The 22,140-nt window shown below is 40.1% G+C and overlaps 2 protein-coding genes across 2 annotated transcripts; both read left to right on the top strand.

Moving 5' to 3' along the window:
* Positions 1-1,587: 1,587 nt before the first annotated feature.
* tsen54 (TSEN54 tRNA splicing endonuclease subunit) lies at positions 1,588-11,180 on the top strand. Its single transcript, XM_041816959.1, has 12 exons — positions 1,588-1,673; positions 3,105-3,263; positions 3,417-3,480; positions 3,560-3,643; positions 3,741-3,839; positions 4,547-4,599; positions 4,774-4,893; positions 6,402-6,864; positions 6,933-7,068; positions 7,146-7,206; positions 9,939-10,052; positions 10,481-11,180. The coding sequence occupies exons 1-12, from the start codon at positions 1,618-1,620 to the stop codon at positions 10,629-10,631; spliced, it is 1,560 nt and encodes a 519-aa protein (XP_041672893.1). The 5' UTR covers positions 1,588-1,617; the 3' UTR covers positions 10,632-11,180.
* Positions 11,181-12,509: 1,329 nt separating this feature from the next.
* LOC121529522 (5-hydroxytryptamine receptor 3A-like) lies at positions 12,510-22,140 on the top strand. The gene is made up of 10 exons (XM_041817443.1): positions 12,510-12,564; positions 12,660-12,823; positions 14,223-14,267; positions 14,375-14,484; positions 17,049-17,188; positions 17,322-17,482; positions 17,566-17,776; positions 20,003-20,161; positions 21,435-21,580; positions 22,132-22,140. The coding sequence occupies exons 1-10, from the start codon at positions 12,510-12,512 to the stop codon at positions 22,138-22,140; spliced, it is 1,200 nt and encodes a 399-aa protein (XP_041673377.1).

Below are 22,140 nucleotides of genomic sequence, written 5' to 3'. Positions count from 1 at the left end.
GAAACCTCAGACGAATCATCATCGTCGTCGTCGTTGTCGTCGTCATTAGGTTTGGGCATCGTTGTGTCTGTCATTGCGGAGGCATCAGCCACTCCCAGACCTTGTACAGGTGAGCACGCCCTGTCTTCAGTAATAACTTACTGTCTGGTTGTCATAGTTACTCCAGGACTTGGGGCCTGTTGCTCACCTGATTCTGGTTTTAACCAATCTGCTTCTCCTAGAAAGGTTACAGGTGAACACGCCCTGTCTTCAGTAATAACTTCCTGTTTGGTCGTCATAGTTACTCCAGGACTTGGGGCCCGGTCTTCGTCTGATTCTGGTTCTAACCCATCTGCTTCTCCCAGAAAGGTTACAGGTGAACACGCCCTGTCGACTGTTCTATTAACACCGCCAGATCTTTTACCTTTCAAGGACCAAAACATCAGTAATTTAGTTTTGATCACAGATAAACATGCAGCCATTTTAGCTCCCATCATGGACCAAAAAGATCTAAATCTAGCTCGGAGACGAGTTAAAAAATGCCTGAGCCTGATCTGAACTTTGAGTCTGACCACATAATAATAGTCTACAGCCCTGTCCCAGGCTCTAGAGAAAACTGTAGCCACCCCCTTTTTTGTTGGCAGTGGTACATTTGGATCCAGAGACTCAATGTTAACCCAGGACGGCTCATCGTCAGGGATTAAGGGGTCCTCATTGAGCTGGTTTTCAGTGGTTTCCCTGGGAGGATTCGTTTCCTGAAGAGGCTGATTGGGCTCCCCACTAGAGCTGATAAATCCACCCATTACTGATGAATAAAAGAATAAAGTTAAACTATGACAGTCCTTACTACTAGTCCTTAATACTCTATCTACATTTACACCTAACGGTGGCCTGTGTGGGTAAAGAGCCGAAGATCAAAGCCAAAGACCAAAGCCTCCAACTGTGACGTCACGATATTGACCCCGCCCCCCGGCTGCTGCGTTTTGCTGGAGATTAGAGCCTCCAGTTGTGACGTCACGATATTGACTCCGCCCCCCGGCCGCTGCGTTTTGCTGGAGATGCGTCATTCAAGCGCCATATTGGAGAGGTGAGGCATCCAAGATTTCGATGCTCAAACTCACTGAAAAATGAACCGTTTGTTCTGTTACAAGCGTCACATATTCATTATTATCCAGGATACTTGATCTACTGACAAATACAGGTTTTCATACCGAATATCTTGAACAAGTATAAGGTTACAGTGAGTATGAGAATGAATGGAAGCAAATTACATTGGCCTAGTAAAATAAACCCTCTATCACTTAACAATATTCATCCATCCATCCAAGGCTGTACTTCTGCCAGAAAAGTATCTTTGAAAAATGTAAGGACATAATTTTTGATGATAAAAAGAAAAACGATTCCCTATTCAAAGACTAGGCTGTACTTTCAAACTTTTACGGTCTTGCTGATACCAAATAAATGTGAGAAACTAAAAATACAGTCCATAAAAAGGCTTTCGGTCTCAGGCTATTTATAAAGTCTCTGTTTGCTTTAGTGCCATCTGTTGGTTTCTACTGTACTAAAATTATCCTTGAACCAGACAAGCACTAGGACCCGGAGGAGGTTTGCAGCAATGAGCATGCGCAGAAAAGAAACATGGCGGACCAAAACACGACGGACAGCGGAGAGAAGTTTTACAGTGAAATATTAAGGTGCGTTTTAGACTTTATCATCAGATTTAACATCATAGACTAACAGTAGAGAGAGAAGGCTTACGTTCATCTTATTTGGTGGATTTTATTTAGACATTCAAGTCGTTCCTGTCATAAATGTTTACTGTTTTCACGTATTTTCCCGTTTTATTCACCAGTTTACCTTCTTTAAGGATGTTAGCTAACGAAGTCTGAAGGGTCTGAAACACATATGTAACATCAGATTTAAATCTGAACCAGTTTTATTGTCGTTTATGAACCATTTTAATCCCTGATTTCGCTCTGTTTGCTCTCTGTCACCCTCTGCTGACAACAGACAGCTAGTACAGTGATTTTATTTAAGCTGGGATTTACTTTGACGATATTTTCAACAGTTTTGGCCAGATGTGACGAATATTTAGCAAATAGTCATGTTAGCTAAAATTCCCACAGTGTCATAGTAGTTGACCCAAAATGCCCTAACCCAGTGTTACTCAACCAAAGAGCCAAACGGTTGAAAAATACCTTTGCAAGAGCCACAATCTAAGTGTTGAAAAGTGTCAAAAAAATGGGTTAAAGTGGCACTAAGAATTTGTTAAAGGTGGCAAAAATGGTCAAAAACTGGGAGAGAAGTCGCAAAAATTGGTAAAATATCTGCATGAAATGGCAAATCTGAGAGGGGAGTGGCAGAAACTGAGAGGAAAGTGTCAGAAATGGGTGAGAAGTGACAAAAAATTAGTAAAGGATGGCAAAAATGGCCGAAAAGGCGTTAAAAACATGGTAAAAAATTAGTGAAAAGTGACTAAAATAGGCAAAAAGCAGTAAAAAGGTGGGAATCAATTGGCTAAAAGCAGCAAAGAGTGGCATAAAGGGAAAAAAGGTGGCATTTAATGGCAAACAGCATCTTAAATGGGCCAAAAATGGCAAGAAAGGGGAAAGAAATAGCAATAAGCTGGATAAAAGAGGTAAAACCTGGTGTAAAAGGGCAAAAACAGGATTAAAGTTGCAAAAAAGAAGTGGTAAAAAGTGGGCTTAAAGCAGTAAAAATTTATCAAAGTGGCACAGAATTGAAACAAAGGGCAAAAATGGCAATTAAGGGCAATGGAAATTTACAGACAAAATTTAAGGGGGACAATTAAAGCCAACTGTATAAGTGTGGGAAACAAACTGATTAATGTGACTTACAATGGATAATTTCTGAGGTCAAAGTTTCCCTTTGTTAAGGTTTTCTAGAGGAATAATGTTTCAAATTTAGAAATAAAAGAGCCACACATCATCACAACAGAGCCACATGTGGCTCAAGAGCCACACATTGAGTATCACTGCCCTAACCTTTCCAATCAGCTTGACTTTTAGCTGTCCTAACCTTTGTGGCTCTTTATTTCAGATACATTATGCCATGATTATCAGTATCATTATGAGCATTATTGTTGTCCTTCTTTAAATTTCCAGTCCATCTGAGCTGTTTGCAGCGCGGTCCAGGAGTCACAAGATCCCAGTTCGCGGTCAGAAAGATTTCTTCCCCAACGACTCAGAGGAGCAGAGACGGCGTCTGGAGCAGAGCCTGGAGGAGCATTGGGACCTTATATCAGAGGAGAGGGTGGAGAGGCTGTGAGTAGCATCCTTTATTTTAAATGTCCATGCCAAAGCTCATTCGAAATGGACTGAGGGGACATGGAGCACCTAGACTTTTTAGGACTTGGGGCTGTAAATGCACCGACATAAATAATGGATATGGTAACAGTACTTTCTTTTTTAACACAGAGGAAACCTGGTGAGGGCGACATGGATTCCTAGTGAGCAGATCGTGGAGCTTCAGACTCCAGCTGTGAGTAAATCACTTTTATTTCAGTTATAAAGTGCTACTGTATTTTACAGTATTTGTGAACGTTTATTTATCCACAAAGGGAAAGTTTTGGCAGACGATGGGTTTCTCCTGGGATGGAAAGCAGCGTCTCCTCCCTGAAGAGGCTCTCTACCTCATGGAGTGTGTGAGTGTTTGCTAGGGTGTGGTTTTACGTGATCCTTTGTGTTTTCTCTTATGTAACGTTTTAGAGCTCCACTGACTGGTGATGTTTGTGCTCACAGGGAAACCTTCAGGTGTTTTATCGAGGCCTTCCACTGTCCATCCAGGATGGCTATGAGATGTTTCTGTCCTCGAGCACAGTGAGCCTCCAGCAGTATCAGGTAGAAACATCCACACTCGGGGTTTTATCTGAAATGTTCTCCTTCCAAATGGGGGTTTAAATTTTCTTTTAGCCTCTACAGCGATTTTAGCGTTCCTGAACGCTCTGTTTGGTTGATGCAGAAATGACTAAGAACAAAAAATACAGCAGAAAAATACCATTACACATCAGGGGATCCATGTTTTTTTTTTAATTGTATTTAAAGTTTGACATGGGAAAAATCTGTCCAAGTGCATGCATTTGAACCTAACAAACTTAACAAGACAATAAGAAAGCACCCATATATTTGTGCATGCTCAGTGAGAGAGTGATAATGTATGAACTGACAAAAAGGGGAGCAGTGTAAAACAGGGATTTCTAAATTTAGACTTTCAAAATGTCTCTTAAATTTCATGCTGCTGTAAAGTCAGACCCAAACTGGTCAGATCCAGTCAAATAGGAAACATGAGTATCCATGCCATAATTTCCAAAAGCCTTTTTGCGTTACGTGAATGCAATCTGATAAATTTGGGGTGAAAATCGTGGCAGCAGACGCAACAAAAATCTCTGTTTGAAAGTTGGCAAAACAGCAGAACAGGCGTGAATGCTGGTGTGACTGATGCAAACAGAACTGACTTAAATTGTGGATATTTTGGAGAGATTTTGCCATTCTGTAGGCATTAACTACTCTGATAAACCTGCCTCTAACAGCTCTTTTCTATCACTAAGGTGTTTGCACATCTGAAGAGGCTTGGCTATGTGGTGCACAGATTCAATCCAAGGTAACTGAGGCTTTATTTCCCTTAGGATTAGAAATATAAGATAAAATTTTGATCAAAAAGATAATTACCACATTTTAAGCTCCAGTTAAGATGCACTTTGCGGCACAGTTTGAAGGATTCTGTTAATGCACATGTAGAATTCAATATTAAAGTAATGTATTTGGCTTGTTATAGCTCAGAGCCATCGCCTTATGTGAGGCAGCTCAATCTTCCTACGTCACGGGACAAAGCATCAAGGCAACTGAAGAGGAAACGCAGCGCCAGCCCCACCCCTACCCCTACAACAACATCCAGGTATGATTTTTCTGATTGTATTAACTTTACTCTAAAAACTGAACATTAGGAGTACAAACTATTACTGGAATCAAACAGGTAAACAGCTGCAGTTTGTCTGTAGTAGTCCCACCACAACTCCTTGTTCCTCTTCAACACCTTAAACTTGTAGCAATTCGGACTGGGCAATTAATCGCAAATTAGACTAAATCACAATTTGGCATGCTGCAATTTTCAAATTGCAGACAGTGCAATATTTCTTTAACCTGAAAAGTGTCAAAATACCAGTTTGATACAATCTTTAATTATGCTTTATACCAGTGTTACTCAACCCTGCTCAACCTAAGAGCCGAATAGTTGAAAAATACCTTTGCAAGAGCCACAATCTAAGAGGTGAAAAGTGGCAAAAACAGCTTAAGTAGCAATAACAATAAGGTAAAGGTGGCAAAAATGGTCAAAAAGCAATTAAAATGGGTGAAAATGGGTAGGAAAGTTGGAAAAAGGGTCAGAAAGTAGCAGAAATGGGTGAGAAGTGACAAAAATGAGTTACTGTTGGCATAAAATGGTCCAAAACCATGAAAAAAATGAGTTATAAGTGACTTTATGGGCAAAATCAGTCAAGATTTGCTAAAATGGGCAAAAACTATGAAAAAAGTGGTATTTAATGACAATAGGTAGCTTGAATGGGTGAAAATGCAGAGAAAAATGGGTGAAAAGGGGCAAAAATGGGATAAAAGTGGCAAAATGGGCAAAAAAGTAGGAAAAAGGTGGTTTTCAATGGCAAAAGGTAGCTCAAATAGGTGAAAAGTGAAAAAAATTGGTGAAAACTGCAAAAAAGTTTCCTTTTTTAAGGTTTCTAGGGGAATAATATTTAAAATTCAGACATAAAGGAGCCACGTGTTGAATATCACTACTTTATACATTATTCAAACCTTCAAGTATCTTTTTTATTCTATTCTATTTTTTTTTTTACAAAAATCTTACTTTTCTTGCTCATGCATTCATTTTTCTTCACTAAAATGAGAAGAGTATGAGAAATCAATTGATATCAAATTTGCTTTATGAGCCAAAATCGCAATAAGATACTTTTTTCTAAATTTAGCCCTAGTTTAACTTATCCAATATTGTACTTGTTATAATACAGAATGTTTTCTTGCTTATGTTTGTTAAACAACAGAAAAAATGAGGAACCTAAATAATCGCATTTCAAATCGCAATCGCAATATTACAGGAAAAAATTGCAATTAGATTATTTTTGCAAATGGTTCAGCCCTAGTAGCAATAGAACTTTCCGGGTATTAGCTCCAAAATTGGAAAGCAAACAAACAGAAAAAGTAAACCTTGTGACTGAGTCACAGAGTGAAGACTGTGACTTTGAGAACTTTTCAGTATGGGAGCAAATTTAGTTCAGCCTTATAAATGGGATATGCCAACGATTTAGCCTATGAGTGGTCAAAAAGCCCCCATAGAGATGTATGAGATTGTCCATCGCTCCACAGTGGAGTGATTCTCTGTTTATTTTTCTTTAGTCAAACTGAATCAAAAGACGACTCTTCAGCTGACAGAATGGAGGTGGATCAGTGTAGCCAGGAGGACGACAAGGATCAAAAGCTCCCTAAACCAGAACTAAAGACTGCTCCTCTGACCTCTGAGACTGTGGCTGCAAGTCCAGCAGAGAAAGACTCAGGAGTCAGGACCTGGTGGACGACGGATCCTCAGGAGGACCAATCAGATCGCCAGCCTGTCTCTGCTTCCTCACGCTGGCTCTTCAGCTCTATCTGTTTCCCGGACCTGGGCTCCACGGAGAGCCTCCCCGGCTGCCTGGCCCCTCCAGACCCCTCTCTGCTCCCGGGGTCTCTGGCTGTGGGAGTGTGTGATGTCGCCACCTGGAGGGGGAGGATAAACCTGCGGGAGGTGAAGCTGTCTGCAAAGGAGCAGCAGAGGGAGGAAGAGAGACGGAGACGGCAGTCTGATATCAACATTGACAAAGAGGTAATCACATGGATATTTAAGTAAGTATTATTGTGTTTTATCTTATTTACATCCTGAATTTCCTCCAGGTTCAACGCTGCAGGAACTGGGCGGAGTATCGTGAGCTCATGGCGAAGCGGCAGGAGGAACGTAAAGGCCGACCAGCACATTTATGGAACACGGAGGTGACTCCTTTACACGACCCGAGAGAACAAATCTCCACCGGTGAGATCACATCGACATTGGTTCTTCATTTATCTCACCTTAATCAGGTTTATCTGATTCTCATTTTTGTTTTTCAGCTGATCTTTTGGAAAAAATCAGAGTGATTCAACCTACAAATTTACTTGAAGGAGCATCCAGGTACCTTCTGTTTTTCTTTATGCCTCTAAAATAAACGTTTTAGAAATTATCTGACCTCGCTGACTAACTTTCAAGCAAAACCACTGCCTGTGTGTTGCTGGCATTGCCTGAGTATGTGGAAATTGGGGGTTAAGAATAAATTTTCTTCATAAAATCCTCTTTACAGGAATATTTTGGCATTCATCATTTTTTCTTATCAAAGAAAGCTACGAAAATGGCTTGCAGCATTCGCAATGCCTCTTTAACAGCTTTTCTCCCTTATCATCAGGATAAGATTTATTACCAAGTACATTTTTTACAAACAAGAAAGTTAAATTAGCACAAAATCAGATAACAAAGAAGAAGATAAAAATGATTAAGTCTAGAAACTTAAATAGATTATTATTGAAAAATATAATATCAGAGAAAAATATAAAATAGAATATAAATAGCACAAAATTATTTACATTTCTTTCCGCTTGTTTAAGAGTCAATGAGAGTCTGTTATGTAGAGGAGGGCCGGAGTACTGTTCATGAGGCTGACAACAGTGGCTCAAAACTTAAAAAAAAAACTATAGAAGAAATATAGTGGCTCAATGAAAATATAAAATTGAATATTAATATCACATAATAATTTACAATTCTGTCTGCTGGCTCAAAGAATCAGTAAGACTACATTATGTGGGGAGAGGGCCAGAGTGCTGTTCATGAAGCTGACAACAGAAGCTAAAAACTTAAAAGAATATAAAAGGAAAAATATGGTTGCAGAATAAAATATTAAATAGAATATAAATGATAAATACATTTTTAAATTTCTGTCTTTTGGTTCTAAGAGTCAATGAAAGTCTGTCATGTGGGGGCAGGACTAGAGTACTGTTCATGAGACTGACAACAGAGCTATAAACGGAAATTATTGTAGAAAATATATAGTAGTAGAATGAAACTCTAAAATAGAATAAAAATATGTCACAAAATAATTTACAATTCCGACTGCTGGCTCAAAGAGTCAGTAAGAGTGTATTTTGTTGGGGGAGGGCAGGAGTACTGTTCATGAGACTGACAACAGTGGCTGAAAACTTAAAAACTATAGAATAACTTTAGTGGCTGAATGAAAATATATATAATTAGCACAAAATTAATTACATATTTCTGCTGGCTCTAAGAGTCAAAAAGACTGTATTATGTGGGAGGAGGGCCAGAGTACTGTTCATGAGGCTGACAACAGAGGCTCAAAACTTGTAAAAATGTGATAGAAAAAATTTAGTGGCTGAATGAAAATATAAAATAGAATTTGAATATCACATAATTATTTATGTTTCTGTCTGCTGGTCTTAAGAGTCAATGAGTGTGTTTTATTTGGAGGAGGGCTGGAGTACTGTTCATAAGGCTGACAACAGGGGCTATAGAAAAAACATAGTAGCAGAATGAAAATATAAAATGGAATATTAATATCACATAATTATTCACATTTCTGTCTGCTACCTAGTCCATAAGAGTTTATTATGTGGGGGGAGGGCTGGAGTACTGCTCACGAGGCTGACAACAATGGCTCAAAACTAAAAAAAAAATATATTAAAGAAAAGATTAATCGCTGACTGAAAATATAAAGTAGAATATGAGTATAACATAATTATTTATATTTCTGTCTTCTGGTTCTAAGATTAAATGAGAGCCTGTTATGTAGAGGAGGGCTGAAGTACTGTTCATGAGGCTGACAACAGTGGCTTTAAACTTCAATTATTATAGAAGAAATATAGTAACAGAATGAAAATATTAAAAAAGAATATAAACATCATAAAAATTATTTACATATTTCGGCTGGCTCTAAGAGCCCACAAGAGTGTATTATGTGGGGGGAGGGCAGAAGTACTGTTCATGAGACTGACAACAGTGGCTACAAACTTAAAAGAATTAAAGAAAAAATATAGTGGCTGAATAACAATATAAAATAGAATATAAATTAGCACAAAATTAATTACATATTTCTGAGGGCTCTAAGAGTCAAAAAGACAGTAATATGGGGGGAGGGCCAGAGTAGTGTTCATGAGGCTGACAACAGTGGCTCAAAACTTTAAAAAAATATTATGGTAAAAATATAGTAGCAGAACAAAAACAGAATATTATTTTCACATAATTATTTACATTTCTGTCTGCTGGCTCAAAGAGTCAATAAAAGTGCATTATGTGGGGTGAGGGACAGAGTACTGTTCACAAGACTGACAACAGAGGCTGAAAACTTAGAAAAGTTATTGTTGAAAAAATGTAGTAGAAGAATGTAGATATAGAATAGAATAATAATGATGACAGAATTATATAGGTTTCTGTCTGTTGGCTCACAGCGTAAATGAGAGCCTGTCATGTGGGTGGAGGGCAGGAGTACTGTTCATGAGGCTGACCGCAGAGGGAAAGAATCAGTTCTTGTGGTAGAAGGTTTTGGTCCTGGGGGTGCACAGGTCATGGATAGGTGGTAGACTGCTGTCGCTATCTCTGCAGATAGTTTATTATTATAATAAATGATAATAAATCCAGACTGCATAACCAAGCAAGTATTTTTACTGGCCTGCTGCAGTCAAACATGAATTATTCAACAATAAAAGAGTGACCCTTTGTAGACGTGTCCTGTATATAGAGGCTTGTGATCATTCATGAATAAATCCATAAAGACGAGCGAACAAAAGAGCGAGGTGTCTCCTCCTGATGTGTGCAGTGATGAGTCCGTTGCACAGGCTCTGACGTCTTCTTTGTCCTCTCAGGTTAAAAGGTTCAGACAAGTGGAGGATTTGTTTTAATGTTTACCAGCCCGACACAGTGGCTGACTTCAAGAAGAGCAAGCCAGGGAAACCGTACTCCCGCATGTGTGTGTGCAGGTAAGCAAACACTCAGACACACACTCATCGCCTGATTAAACGTGTTTACTGAAGATAGGTTACAGGAAAAGGGAGAATCAGCAGTCACAGTGGTTGGTCGTAAATACCTCTGTTATTTCATGTTTCATTTACAGCTGCAATTAACATTTTGATCGGTTCATTAGTTTGATAAATCATTAATTTAAAGGGCAATTCTGGTGTTTTTCAGCCACATTTTTACATATTAATGGACTTAAGTGATTTTAAGATGCATTAGGTTTTGCTTTAGCCAGCTTCAGTGTAACTCTTTAGGGTAAGTACTCCTGAAGTGCTTGTTCTCTCCTCTGACAGGCTCTGATTCTCGTCCTTATACAACATTACAGAATAGATCCCTCAGGAGATGAACCTTTTTGCCTCACTTGTTCCATTTCCTCCCTCTTGTGTCTCAGTTTCAACGACCCCGTGCCGGACCTTCGAGCCATCAAGCTGCTGGCCCAGCAGAGCGGAGACATCCAGGTGGTTTGTGCCGTTGTCGACTACGGCGACATCTCCTTCTACACCTTTAAAGACTTCCAGCTGCCCACTGATGTTTATCCCTAACACCTCACCGCTCTTAAGCATCACTTTATAAACTCCTCTGTGGACTTGTAGATGAAGCTGTGGCCCGGCTGGACTTACGAAAAGGAAACGTAGCCATTGACAAGGCCATTACACATGGATCAGGAGGAAAAAGGGACAAAAGCTTAATTTTATCATCTGTTCTAGTGTTCTATCTGCTTCTAATCAGTCAGAAAGCTGTGTCTCTCCTTATTCAAACAAAAACACATCAGAATTCCTCTATATAAATCATGCCATTTACTCACTAAAGTCTTTAGTGCAGAAGTTTCAGTACAGAGGAGTGATGTTTTGGAAGATCCTGCATCCTTTTTTGTTATTTTTTGATTCTACCTCTAAAAGGTGCCAAAGTTTGATCACTCTAAATTTTGCACAGTGAAGTGAATGATAATGTAACAAAAATTCCTGCTTTTTATGAAAATATGGGTTAATCTTCCTTCTCCTTTGGCAGCAGGCCACAGTCAAACAGCACATTTACAGGTTGTTGAAGGTTTGATGCACTGCACTCCCATTTTTAAATAAACAATGCCTTAAAAACACTAAATCTAAAAGTCTGGACTAATTCTTCTTTAAGACTCAATCATGACAAGTGCTCAACTCCTGTGTTAGCACCAAAATGACCAAAAAACCCAGAGAATGGGCCCTGATAAACCCAGAGAATGGCCCCTGACAAACCCAGATAATTGGCCCCTGATAAACCCAGAGAATGGCCCCTGATAACACCTGGTACACTGTCATCAATACTGCCGATGCTGCACCAATCCGCCTGTCCATTCTACCCTCAGTCATGAATCAAACCCCAACATACTTGAACTCCTTCACCTGAGGCAGAGACTCACTCCCCCCCGGAGGATGCAATCCATTGTTTTCTGGCAGAGAACCTTGGACTTGGAGGATTTCCAGTGTTTGCTGGAGATCCCTGGCAGAAGCCAGCAGAACCACATCATCTGCAAAAAGCAGAGATGAAATTCTGAGGCCACTGAACCGGGAACCCTCTTCCCTCTGACAGCACCATGAGATCCTGTCCATGAAGATCACAAACAGAGTCATAGATACGGGGAAGCCCTGGCAGAAGCCACGTTTGCGCTGTAAACTTGTCTGACTTTGTTCCTAGCATGAAAACACAAATCACTCTTTGGTGTACAGGGACCTGACTCGCCACAACGGCCCCAGAACCCTATATTCCTGCAGTACTCCACACATCAACCCACTATGGGGCACGATCAAAAGGCTTCTCCAGGTCCACAAAACCCATGTAGACTACATGAGCAAACTCCAATGCTCCCACAAGAAGCCCTGCAAGGGTAAAGAGCTGGTCCACCGTCCCACGGCTGGGATGAAATCGGCATTGTTCTTTCTGTGTCTAAGGTCCAACTGGGGTCTCCTCCAGCATCCCAGAGTCGACTTCAGGGAGTAGGGAGCACACCCTCCAGTCCCTTTTTTTAGAAATGGGAAACACCACCTTCAGTCAGCCAATCCAGACCTCCACGCTACACTGAAGAGACCACCTCCCACACCCAGGCTTTTGCTTCTGCCACCGTTGAGGCTGCAGCCCTCTGAGCTGCACTTTTCACTCTTTAATATTGTAACTCAATCCCTTAAATCTTTTGTTTTTGTTTTTTTTTTTTTATACCACAGGTGCTTAAAGCACAGAGGAACCAGAGTTCTCCCTCCTGATGTAATGCTGAGCTCCTCTCATGTTGACTCTTGTCTTTAACAATAGAAGTGTATGTGAAGCCCTTTGACATTTACAATGCAGTGAGTCAGATCTATTGATGTCTCCTCTTTTGTATTGTCATGTTTATTTAACGCAGCTTTCACATTTAAAAGGGTTTGTTCAGATAGAAATGAGGAAACCCAGCCATGGACGCTCTGAGGACTCTCGCCCTTCTTGTTCTCACTTGTCTCTCTCTCAATGGTGAGTCTACATTCTGTTTTTAAAGCTTTTCCAATGAAGATGTAGGGTTCTGTGTTTCTCTCATGTATAAATGGGTTTTCTCGTTCTCTCTCCAGGTGTTTCCAGCAGTCAGACTCCAGACTGCTCATACTTCAGTCTGCTGACTCACCTGCAGCTGACGCCTGCTAATGATGCTCTGAAGGTCATGAGACCTGTGAAGAACTGGACCAGGCCCACCTACGTCGGGATGGACATGTTGGTATTCGGGATTTTACACGTGGTGAGTGACAAAAATCTCCATTTTTAGAGGAAAGATGTGGAACAATAATCAGTGAATAAGTCAGAGCGATTTTTAGCAATAAGAGACATCTGAACTGGCAGAGTTAGTCCACAATAAATGAATAAATAAGCGCTTTTTAAACAGGGAATGAATAATTAATAGGGAGCTTTTAAATAGCAAACTGCTACCCTGATAGGAAAATTGCCACCCAGGTGATCAAATAACAAGCAATAGTGCAGTGAATGTGACTCAGTGTTTGTCGTATAAAGACACCTGTGTTTGGAAGGTCCAGTCACTGGTTAATCAGTATTCCTGGCTACCATTACACCATGAAGACAAAAGAACACTCCAAGAGGAAAAAGTGATTGAAAGGTATAAGTCAGGAGATGGGGGCAAAAACATTCCCAAGACTTTGAACATCCCCCGGAGTTCAGTTAAATCCATCATGAAGAAATGAGGGAATATGTCACATGTGTAAATCTGCCTAGATCAGACTGTCCTCTCACACTGAGCGAGCGTGTTAGGAGACTAGCGAGGGAGGCCACCAAGACACCTATGACTACTCTGAAGGAGTTCCAAGCTTCAGCAGCTGAGATGGAGAGACTCTGCAGACAACAACTGTTGGCCGGGTTCTTCACCAGTCAGAGCTTAATGGGAGAGTGGCAAAGAGAAAGACACTGTGTTGCAGAAAACTCAGATTCAATCTGGACTAGAGTTCACCAAAAGGCATGTGGGAGACTCCATGGCCAAGAGGAAGAAAGTCCTTCAAAATGGAGATTTTTGACCATCAGACAAGATTCCAAACACTGACATCACCACAAACACACCATCCCCACTGTGGAGCACGGTGGTGGCAGCATCATGCTGTAGGGATGCTTCTCAGCAGGGACCCCAGGTTTGGCAGGGTGCAGAGAACACACTACCATGACTTGGTACCAGATTTAAGTAAGAGAATAAATGCTTGGACTAAAAGTGAAGACTTTTTATGGACTAAAACTAGACTAAAATGTTTTTGAGTTTTCATTGACTAAAGCTAAAAAGGGTGGAAATGACTAAAATGTGACTAAAACTCATCTAAAGACTAAAACTAAGGCTGAAATTAAAAAAAGCTGCCAAAATTAACACTGCTCAGCATCATGTTGTGGGGATGCTCCTTAGCAGAATCAAGGTGTGGAGATTCTTCTTAGCAGCATCTCGCTGTTGGGATGCTTCTCAGCAGCCGGCCCTGGAAGGCTTGTAAAGGTAGGGGGTAAAATGAAAAATATATGCAAGTCCTGGAGGACAGTCTTTTTCAGTCTGACAGAGAAAGTTTTTCATGTCTTGTAAGTTTAGTTTTTTTGTGATTGATTATTTTAGTTGAAGTTGATATTTTATGACCTTGGTGCTACTCGTGTTTCAGGATGAAAAGTCTCAAACTGTTGAGAGCAGCATCTGGACACAGATGGTAAGAGATCACAACATCACCACATTTTTAGACCATAAGGATTCCTTTAGCAACAGATCAGCAAAAATCAGCATTCATTTTTAACACCAAGATTTTCCCCTTCTCAGACTTGGGTGAATGAATTTCTGGCCTGGAATTCTTCAAAGTTTTGTGGGATTGAAATGATAAACATTCCCAGATCCCGACTGTGGGTCCCGGACATCTACATCCAAGAGGAGTATGTATTTCCTAATGACAGAACTGCTCTTTACATGGGAGGAGGAGGCTCAGACGGGAACAGTCTTTTAAACTTTATCAATGCAAAACTGAATATCGTCGTCTATGCCTCTGTACTAGCGCTGATTTAGTCTGAGGGTGCTAACAAAAAAGCCTGAATGCCCTCTTGAAATATTGTGCCAACAAGATCTAAGTTTCCAGTGACCTTTGACCTCCTAAATGTAGTCAGATCATCCTTGAGTGGAGCAGACATTTGTGCAAATTTAAATAAAGTCCCTCAAAGTGTTCTTGAGATCTGGCATTTGCATTAAAGGCCTGAAGGAATGGTCGGACAGGTAGATAACTCTGAAAACTCACCATCGCTGGTTTAGTTGCGTGACTGCCGCACCCTTATGTGACACGATTTAAAGTCTGAATATTGATCTAATCACCACAGCAGATCTGGTGAATTTGCTCAGTTCTTCTGAAGGTTAAGCGCTGGTTAATTGGTCGTATTGATGTTTGTAAAGACCGAGTCTCATTACACAGCAGAATAAGCACCAGACCTATTATACTACACAATAGTTCAGCTGTTTTTCCCCTGTGTATTCAGACTAAAGCAATAACTCCTATTGTAGCTGTCAGTGTTGACTTTAGCATCTGTTGTCCTCAGAAATACGAGGCTCTCCATCTGAGTCATGATATAATCATTAATATTTGATCACCAGTCACTGATCATAGATATCAAGCTTTTATTCAGCTTTGTTTACCGTCCTGGATTGTGTTTTTGAGTTTGTCAGAGGGACTCTGTTTGAATTGTTCCTATCCTGGATCTTTACCCTTCCGCAGGGGTGCCAATCTTACCTATCCGTACCAAAAAGGTGGAGCTATACACACAACAATAGGGGCTGCACTGACTTCATGTCAGTGTGCCACTCAGCTGCTCGCCTCCAGGCTTTAAAACATGGAAGTCTGCACTGTGAATGAGTGGCGAAAACGGGAGAAAAACTGACTAATATTTGCCTAAATGGGAAATATTTGGACTCGATGGAGATCCAAACTGTTTCCTAGTCTATGGATATTGGTATCTGGACACAAATCAAGTTTCCTGACGTTTATCTGGACCTGATTTTAGGAACACAAAGCAGAGCCCAAAGGCTCACATCAGCCTGATCCATCTGTGATGGATGAGAAACTAAATTAATGCTTGAAAAGGGGGTATTATACTTTTCTGATTTTTAAAACATAAAGTCACAATATTGGGTGTCCATTCTTCACGTATGCAAATTTTCAAACCGCAAGATAAACGTATGTGGCAGTAATCTTGTAATTAGAGTGTAAACTGATGAATACGGTTTGTTGGGAATCTCTCCGAGATCGAGGTTTCGATGGAGCGAACCGATGAGGTCATCGCAATAGGATCTCCTGACTGGTTTGTCCGTGCTGCCGGCAAAGCAGAACAGACCGCCCCCACAAGGCCATTTAGCCATTTAGCCATTTAGTAACACAGTAATTAAACACTTACCAAACAGATCCGTCCTGCTCTATCCTTTGCTACTGCTGGTTTTCTTCCCCCTCTCTCTCCAAATTATCAGGGTCAGACTCTGGGTCTAACACGTACAGACATATAACCAAATTCGCCTCCAAGGAAAAATGGTTGGGGAACACTGGCCTAGGGTACCGTTGGGGTCGATAGTTGGATTGCCACAGGCCTACAGTCATACTTTAAATGCTCCAGGGGCTGGAAAAACACTGGTGGTTTCTGGTTATCTAACCAGGGTTAGATTAAATTGACTTACTCTTTAGACTCTGAGTTAGTTTTCTTGTAAACTTAACTTAATAATCTCAAATATATAGTGATTTTTTCCCCTAAAAAATTCTCCTTTTTTGTCCTCCTTATTTTTTCATATTCTAGAGAGGCAGTGGTACTAATACATTGTCATTTTGTTTCCAATCATGATTTTTAAAAAACATATAAACAACTAATTTTGAGACATGAGAGCAGACAGGGCCCGCACCCCCCTGAGATCTTTGGTGCCCCCCAAGGTGGGGGGAATGACTGCCCTAGGCCATGCTTATCTCCCACATCCACCACTTTACTTTTTTATTTTTTATTATTTCCCATGCCCTTGGTAATATACAAGGACATCCAGAGCATGCCAGGGGTTGAGTCGATCCTCCTTCCCAACTGACGGCACCCTCAGGCAGCTTACTCGTCACATCTGCAGCTGAATTTTTGGTCCAAACATGCCTGAAAGTTCTGCACACTTCTGTAACTCTCTGACATTAAACTGATGCAATGCAACAGCGCTGCATGCCTCATTATTTGCAGATTGGCTGATGTCTTTTACAAGGCTGATGCTGGTGATTGAACTATACATTGAGGCATCAAACAAGAACAAATGTCACTGTAAAGAGAAGAAATACTCGAGCATTTACAGGCAGAGATCAGTGCTGAATTCTGAGTAGAAACCGTGTTAGCTTAACCGAACTTTTATTTTTTACGTAACACTGCAAGTTTCCTCCCCTTAAACAATATTTCTGCATTATTTAAACAGCTGATCAAATGTGTCTTTACGTTTCCAGTGCTTCAGACACTGGGAGCGTTTACTACAGCCCCTATCTCACTCTGGTACACAATGGTTTTGTTGTGGCCAACTTACGCCAGCGGCTGACCTCCACCTGTGAGCTCGACCTCCAGATTTTCCCCTTCGACACTCAAATATGTAATATGACATTTGCATCCATGAACCACTTTGGTAAATCAGATGCTCTGCATTTTTACCCATTTTATTTACAATCAAATCTACTTTACAGCATGTTGGATTTGATTTATTCTGACTTTTTTATCTTCCACAGACTCAGAAATAACTCTGGGGACATTCACCAATGACTCTATGCTTTATAAAGCCTCTGATCAGCTCATGATCACACGAGGAGAATGGGAACTGGATTATATTGAGACAATGAGTGATTCTGTCATTAGGTACAATTTGAATCAAGCCAAGCTGATATACAAGGTAAGATATCATTGTCATCACGTTTTTACAGCATTTATTCATCATTTAAGCATACTTCTCTCTATGAAACTGTCCTTTTTCAGATAACTATCTCCAGGAAGCCCATGCTTTATGTGGTCAACTTCATCATACCGCTATTCTACCTGCTGGTCCTGGATCTGGCCTCTTTCTTCATCAGTGAGTCCAGAGGAGAGAAGCTGAGCTTCAAAGTGACCATCCTGCTCTCCATCTCCGTCCTGCTGCTCATCCTGCAGGACATGCTGCCGTCCACCGAGTCCAGGATGCCGTTTATCGGTGAGCTGCGTATGTGCATATAGGCCAGCACCAGTGTTAATTTTGTTGACTAAAACTAACAAAAGTAGATCTGTGATGACTAAAACTGACAAACACTAAGTTTAGTTTTCGTCAAGATGACTAAAACTGGACTAAAATGTAATTTAGTTTTTGTCGGACATTCTAAATCTGTGATATTTCTCCACTGTGGGTAAATCTGTCAAAAACAATGCATCTGTATCTATTCTGCATCTCAGCTGTAGAAAGCAGGGACCCCAGGTTTGGCAGAGAACACACTACCATGATTTGGTACCAGATTTAGGCAAGAGAATAAATGCAGGGGGGACTTTTTATGGACTAAAACTAGACTAAAATGTTTTAAGTTTTCATCGACTACAACTAGACTAAAACTAAAAAGGATAGAAATGACTAAAATGTGACTAAAACTAAAATGCATTTCATTCAAAGACTAAAACTAAGACTAAAATGAAAAATAGTTGCCAAAATTAACACTGGCCAGCACTGAGGAAATGCAGGGAGTTCATTACAGTCCTGATTCCAAAAAAGCTGGGGCGCTGTGTGAGGTGTAAATAAACAGATCTTAATGATTGTTAACTCACATAAACCCATTTTTTTTTCCATAATAGAACCGAAACAACATATCAGATGTTAGAACTGAGACATTTTACCTTTACAGGAAAAATATTAACTGATTTTGAATTTGATAGCAGCAACACATCTCAAAAATGTAGGGACGGGGCATCAAAAAGCTGGAAAAGTAAGTGGTACTGATAAAAAACAGCTGAAGGAGTATGTTGATGCTAATGAGGTTTATTGATAACAAGTCAGTAACATGACTGAGTATAAAAGAAGCATTTTAGAGAGGCAGTGTAAAGATGGGCAGAGGTTCACCAATCTGTGAAAAATTTGTGGAAAAATTTCAGAAAAAAAATTTGAATCTCCCTCCATCTGCAGTCCGTTATATCATCAACAGATTCAGAGAATCTGGAGAAATCTCTGAGAGCAAGGGACAAGACTGAAGGGGCCCTCAGGGGCCACTGCATTAAAAACAGGCATGATTCTGTACTGATATCACTGCATGGGCTCAGGAACACTTCCAGAAATCATTGCTATGTTTACATGGACAACAGAATAAATGTCTGATCTCAATAAGACTACTCTATATAAACACTTCCTTCAGAAGAAAATCCTCCAATCTGGCTCATTTGGAAAGAAATTTCATTCCTATCAAGAGGGGTCTTTATCCTGATAGTCATTTAAATCAGCATCCATGAAAACACTCCATCTGATCATCTCTGTTTGGGTTAATTTGGGTTCATGAGACCATTTTACACATTTTTAGGGTTGTAGTTTAGAGATGTTCTAAACCAGTGTTACTCAACCGAAGAGCCAAATTGTTGAAAAATGCCATCGCAAGAGCCACAATCTAAATGGTAAAAAGTGACTAAAATGGGCAAAAAAAAGCTGTAAAAAGGCTGGAAAATGGGGGAAAGTGGCATTTAATGACAAAAGGCAGCTTAAATGGGCCAAAAATTTCAAAGAAGCTCGTTAAAAGTAGTTAAATCTGATGAAAAGGGGCAAAGATGAGATAAAAGTTGCAAAAATGGTTGAAAAAAATGGCTAAAAGAATTGGTAAAAATGGTCGGAAAGCAGCAGAAATGGATTAAAAGTAGCAAAAAATGGGGGGGACAGGGGCAAAATAGGCATACAATGGAGAAAACTGGGTGTAGAGTGGCAAAAATGGGTGCAAAGTCACAAAAAATTGAGATACAGGTGGTCAAAAAGCGGCAAAGAATGAGTGAAAAGTGACTAAAGTAGGCAAAAATGGATTAAGAGTGGAAAAACATGTAATAAAGGGCAAAGATAAAGTTTGACAATTAAGTTTGACCATTAAAACCTACTGTATCGGTGTGGGAAATAAACTGGTTAACGTAACTTGCAATAATAGATTTCAGAGGTCAAAGTTTAAAAGAATAAAATTTCAAATTAAGACATAAACGAGCCACAAATAATCCCAAAAGAGCCACATGTTGAGTACCACTGTTCTAAACATTTGGTTGTGTTAAACAAGTAAACTTGGTGGGAACGCTGAGAGGAAAAACACACTGGAAGGATGACTACATGTAAAAGGATGCAGCTTATAGACCAGCAGACGTCTGTTTTAGGGACTGACTGTTCAGAAACCGTTGTTTTTGTGCCTGAATGTGACTTTCTTCTTCGTTTCAGCCATTTACTGTGTCGCCGTCTTCGCTCTGGTCGGGATCAGCGTCCTGGAGGCCATGCTGGTGAGCTTCCTGTACGACCTGGATAATTACTGTGCCAATAAGCCGCGATGCTTTGCTGAAACCCAGGAGGAGATAGAGTTGGAAGAAGGCTACCACAGAGGTCTGTGTTTCTGTTAGTAAAGATACCCCTCTATCATTTCTCTGTACCCACATAAACACCTAAAGAACAGGAATAAAGAACGACACGTCCAAAATGACTGCTGAGGACAAACTACAGTGGGTAATTAGCTTTTACTACAGACACACCCATGTTTTACATCAGTCCAGCCTGCACCCGGCTGCAGTTCTCCTTTTTTATAAAGCTTGATATGCAAACGCAGTGTTTCTCAACCTTGGGGTCAGGACCCCCTTGGGGATTGCGAGACACTGAAAGGGGGTCGCCAGATGCCTTAAAAAAAAATAAGAGTATATATTTTTAATTATACTGTTACCTATTAACACCAATTTTACCAAATGTTAACCCTTTTTCATCACTTTTTAACACCAATTTGCCAATTTTAGCCAATTTTTTCCACTTAAAACCCATTTTTTTGTCAATTTTAAACCCTTTCCATCACTTTTTCTGCCTGTTTTTGTCACTTCAAAACCAATTCTTGCCACTTTCTGCCTGTTGTTGCCTCTGTTCACCCATCACTGCCTCTATCAACTGATTTTTTTTCCATCCTTCTGCCTATTTTAACAACAATTAACCCATTTTTGCTCATTTATATCAATTTTTCATCCCATTCCACCTAATTTACACCTTTTTTTTGCACTTTATAGCCATTTCACCCACTTTTTAATAGCCTTTTACCACTTTTTGTGCCCGTTTTTGCCAATTTAACCCATGTTTTGGTCATTTTTGCCACTTTTATCAAATTTTGGCCATTTATGTTCTTTAAAAATTCAATTTCATCACCTTGTTACCATTTTTAGTCATTATTTACACATTTTTAGCAATTTTTAACCCATTTAAATGATGTTTTTAACAAAGGTTTTTCATTAAAAGAAGGCTAAATGAATAAATAAAGATATTTGTTTGTTGATAAGAGTGGTTATTATTCAGGTCGAATATAAAATGTGGTTTTCACAGCTTAATTTTACAATGGACCATGGTTTTGCTGACCTCCAAGGGCCCCTAGTTTGACTGGGTCCCAAGAAACCTCCCTCTTTATCCCCCTTATGGACAGCCTTGTCTGCACATGACTATTCTTGAATGTTCCTGGCTGTTCAACCACCTTCAGGTCTAGTGGGGGTCCCCGGTCTCTGGCACCTTTGTTTGGGGGTCGTGGGCTGAAAAGGTTGAGAACCCCTGCTCTGTGGTACCAGAGACTTGGTTATCACTGGCTCTGTCATTGTAGCGCTTCCTCTGCTAAAGTTTCTTTCCGACACAGAGTCTCCAGGAGTGGAAGAAGATGCCCAGGAGAAGCAGGATAAAGACCGTCTTCCTCTGGACGGCCCTGTCGGCCACAACCTGCTGAAAAAAATCCTTGAAGAAGTGAAGACAGCTCGACAGGAAGTCATGAGACAAATGAGGGAGGTAAAAAAGCCTGAACGCTACAGAAGAGCATCAGAGATAATCGACCACACGTTCTTTTATTTCTACTTTCTAACTGTTATTGTCTTTCTGGCGTACATGTGCTCTTATTGGTTCATCAGGATGTTTCAGTGATGGCTGTATAATCTAGTTATTAGACATCAGCGGGGTTAATATTGGTGAGCATATACAGGGAAAAAACATGTCAATTTAGTCTTCTTAAGCCGTGAGTACTACATTTTCATCATTAATGACTTCTTAGTCAAATATTAAAGAACTACATATAAACTACATACAAAATGACTGCATTTAATAAATTTGATGTTTACTGAATTAAAATAAAGTTGTTTTTTGTTCATTTCTTTTGATATTTTACATACAACAGCACAGAAAGAAACAAACATGACTGTTTACTTTTCTGCAAAAGCCCTGCAGGCTCAGCTGCACTATCCTCCCTCTTATATATGACTCTTTTAACATAATCCCTGCATACCAGCGCTTTTCTGCACATTTCTGGTCAGATTGTAAATGCTGCTCTTTCCTTTGCTCTCCAGCCTCTATAA

The sequence above is a fragment of the Cheilinus undulatus genome, linkage group 21 (assembly GCF_018320785.1).
Source record: "Cheilinus undulatus linkage group 21, ASM1832078v1, whole genome shotgun sequence".
Classification (NCBI taxonomy): domain Eukaryota; kingdom Metazoa; phylum Chordata; class Actinopteri; order Labriformes; family Labridae; genus Cheilinus; species Cheilinus undulatus.
Note: the sequence above shows the minus strand (reverse complement) of the source record. Positions and strands in the feature narration are given on the sequence as shown.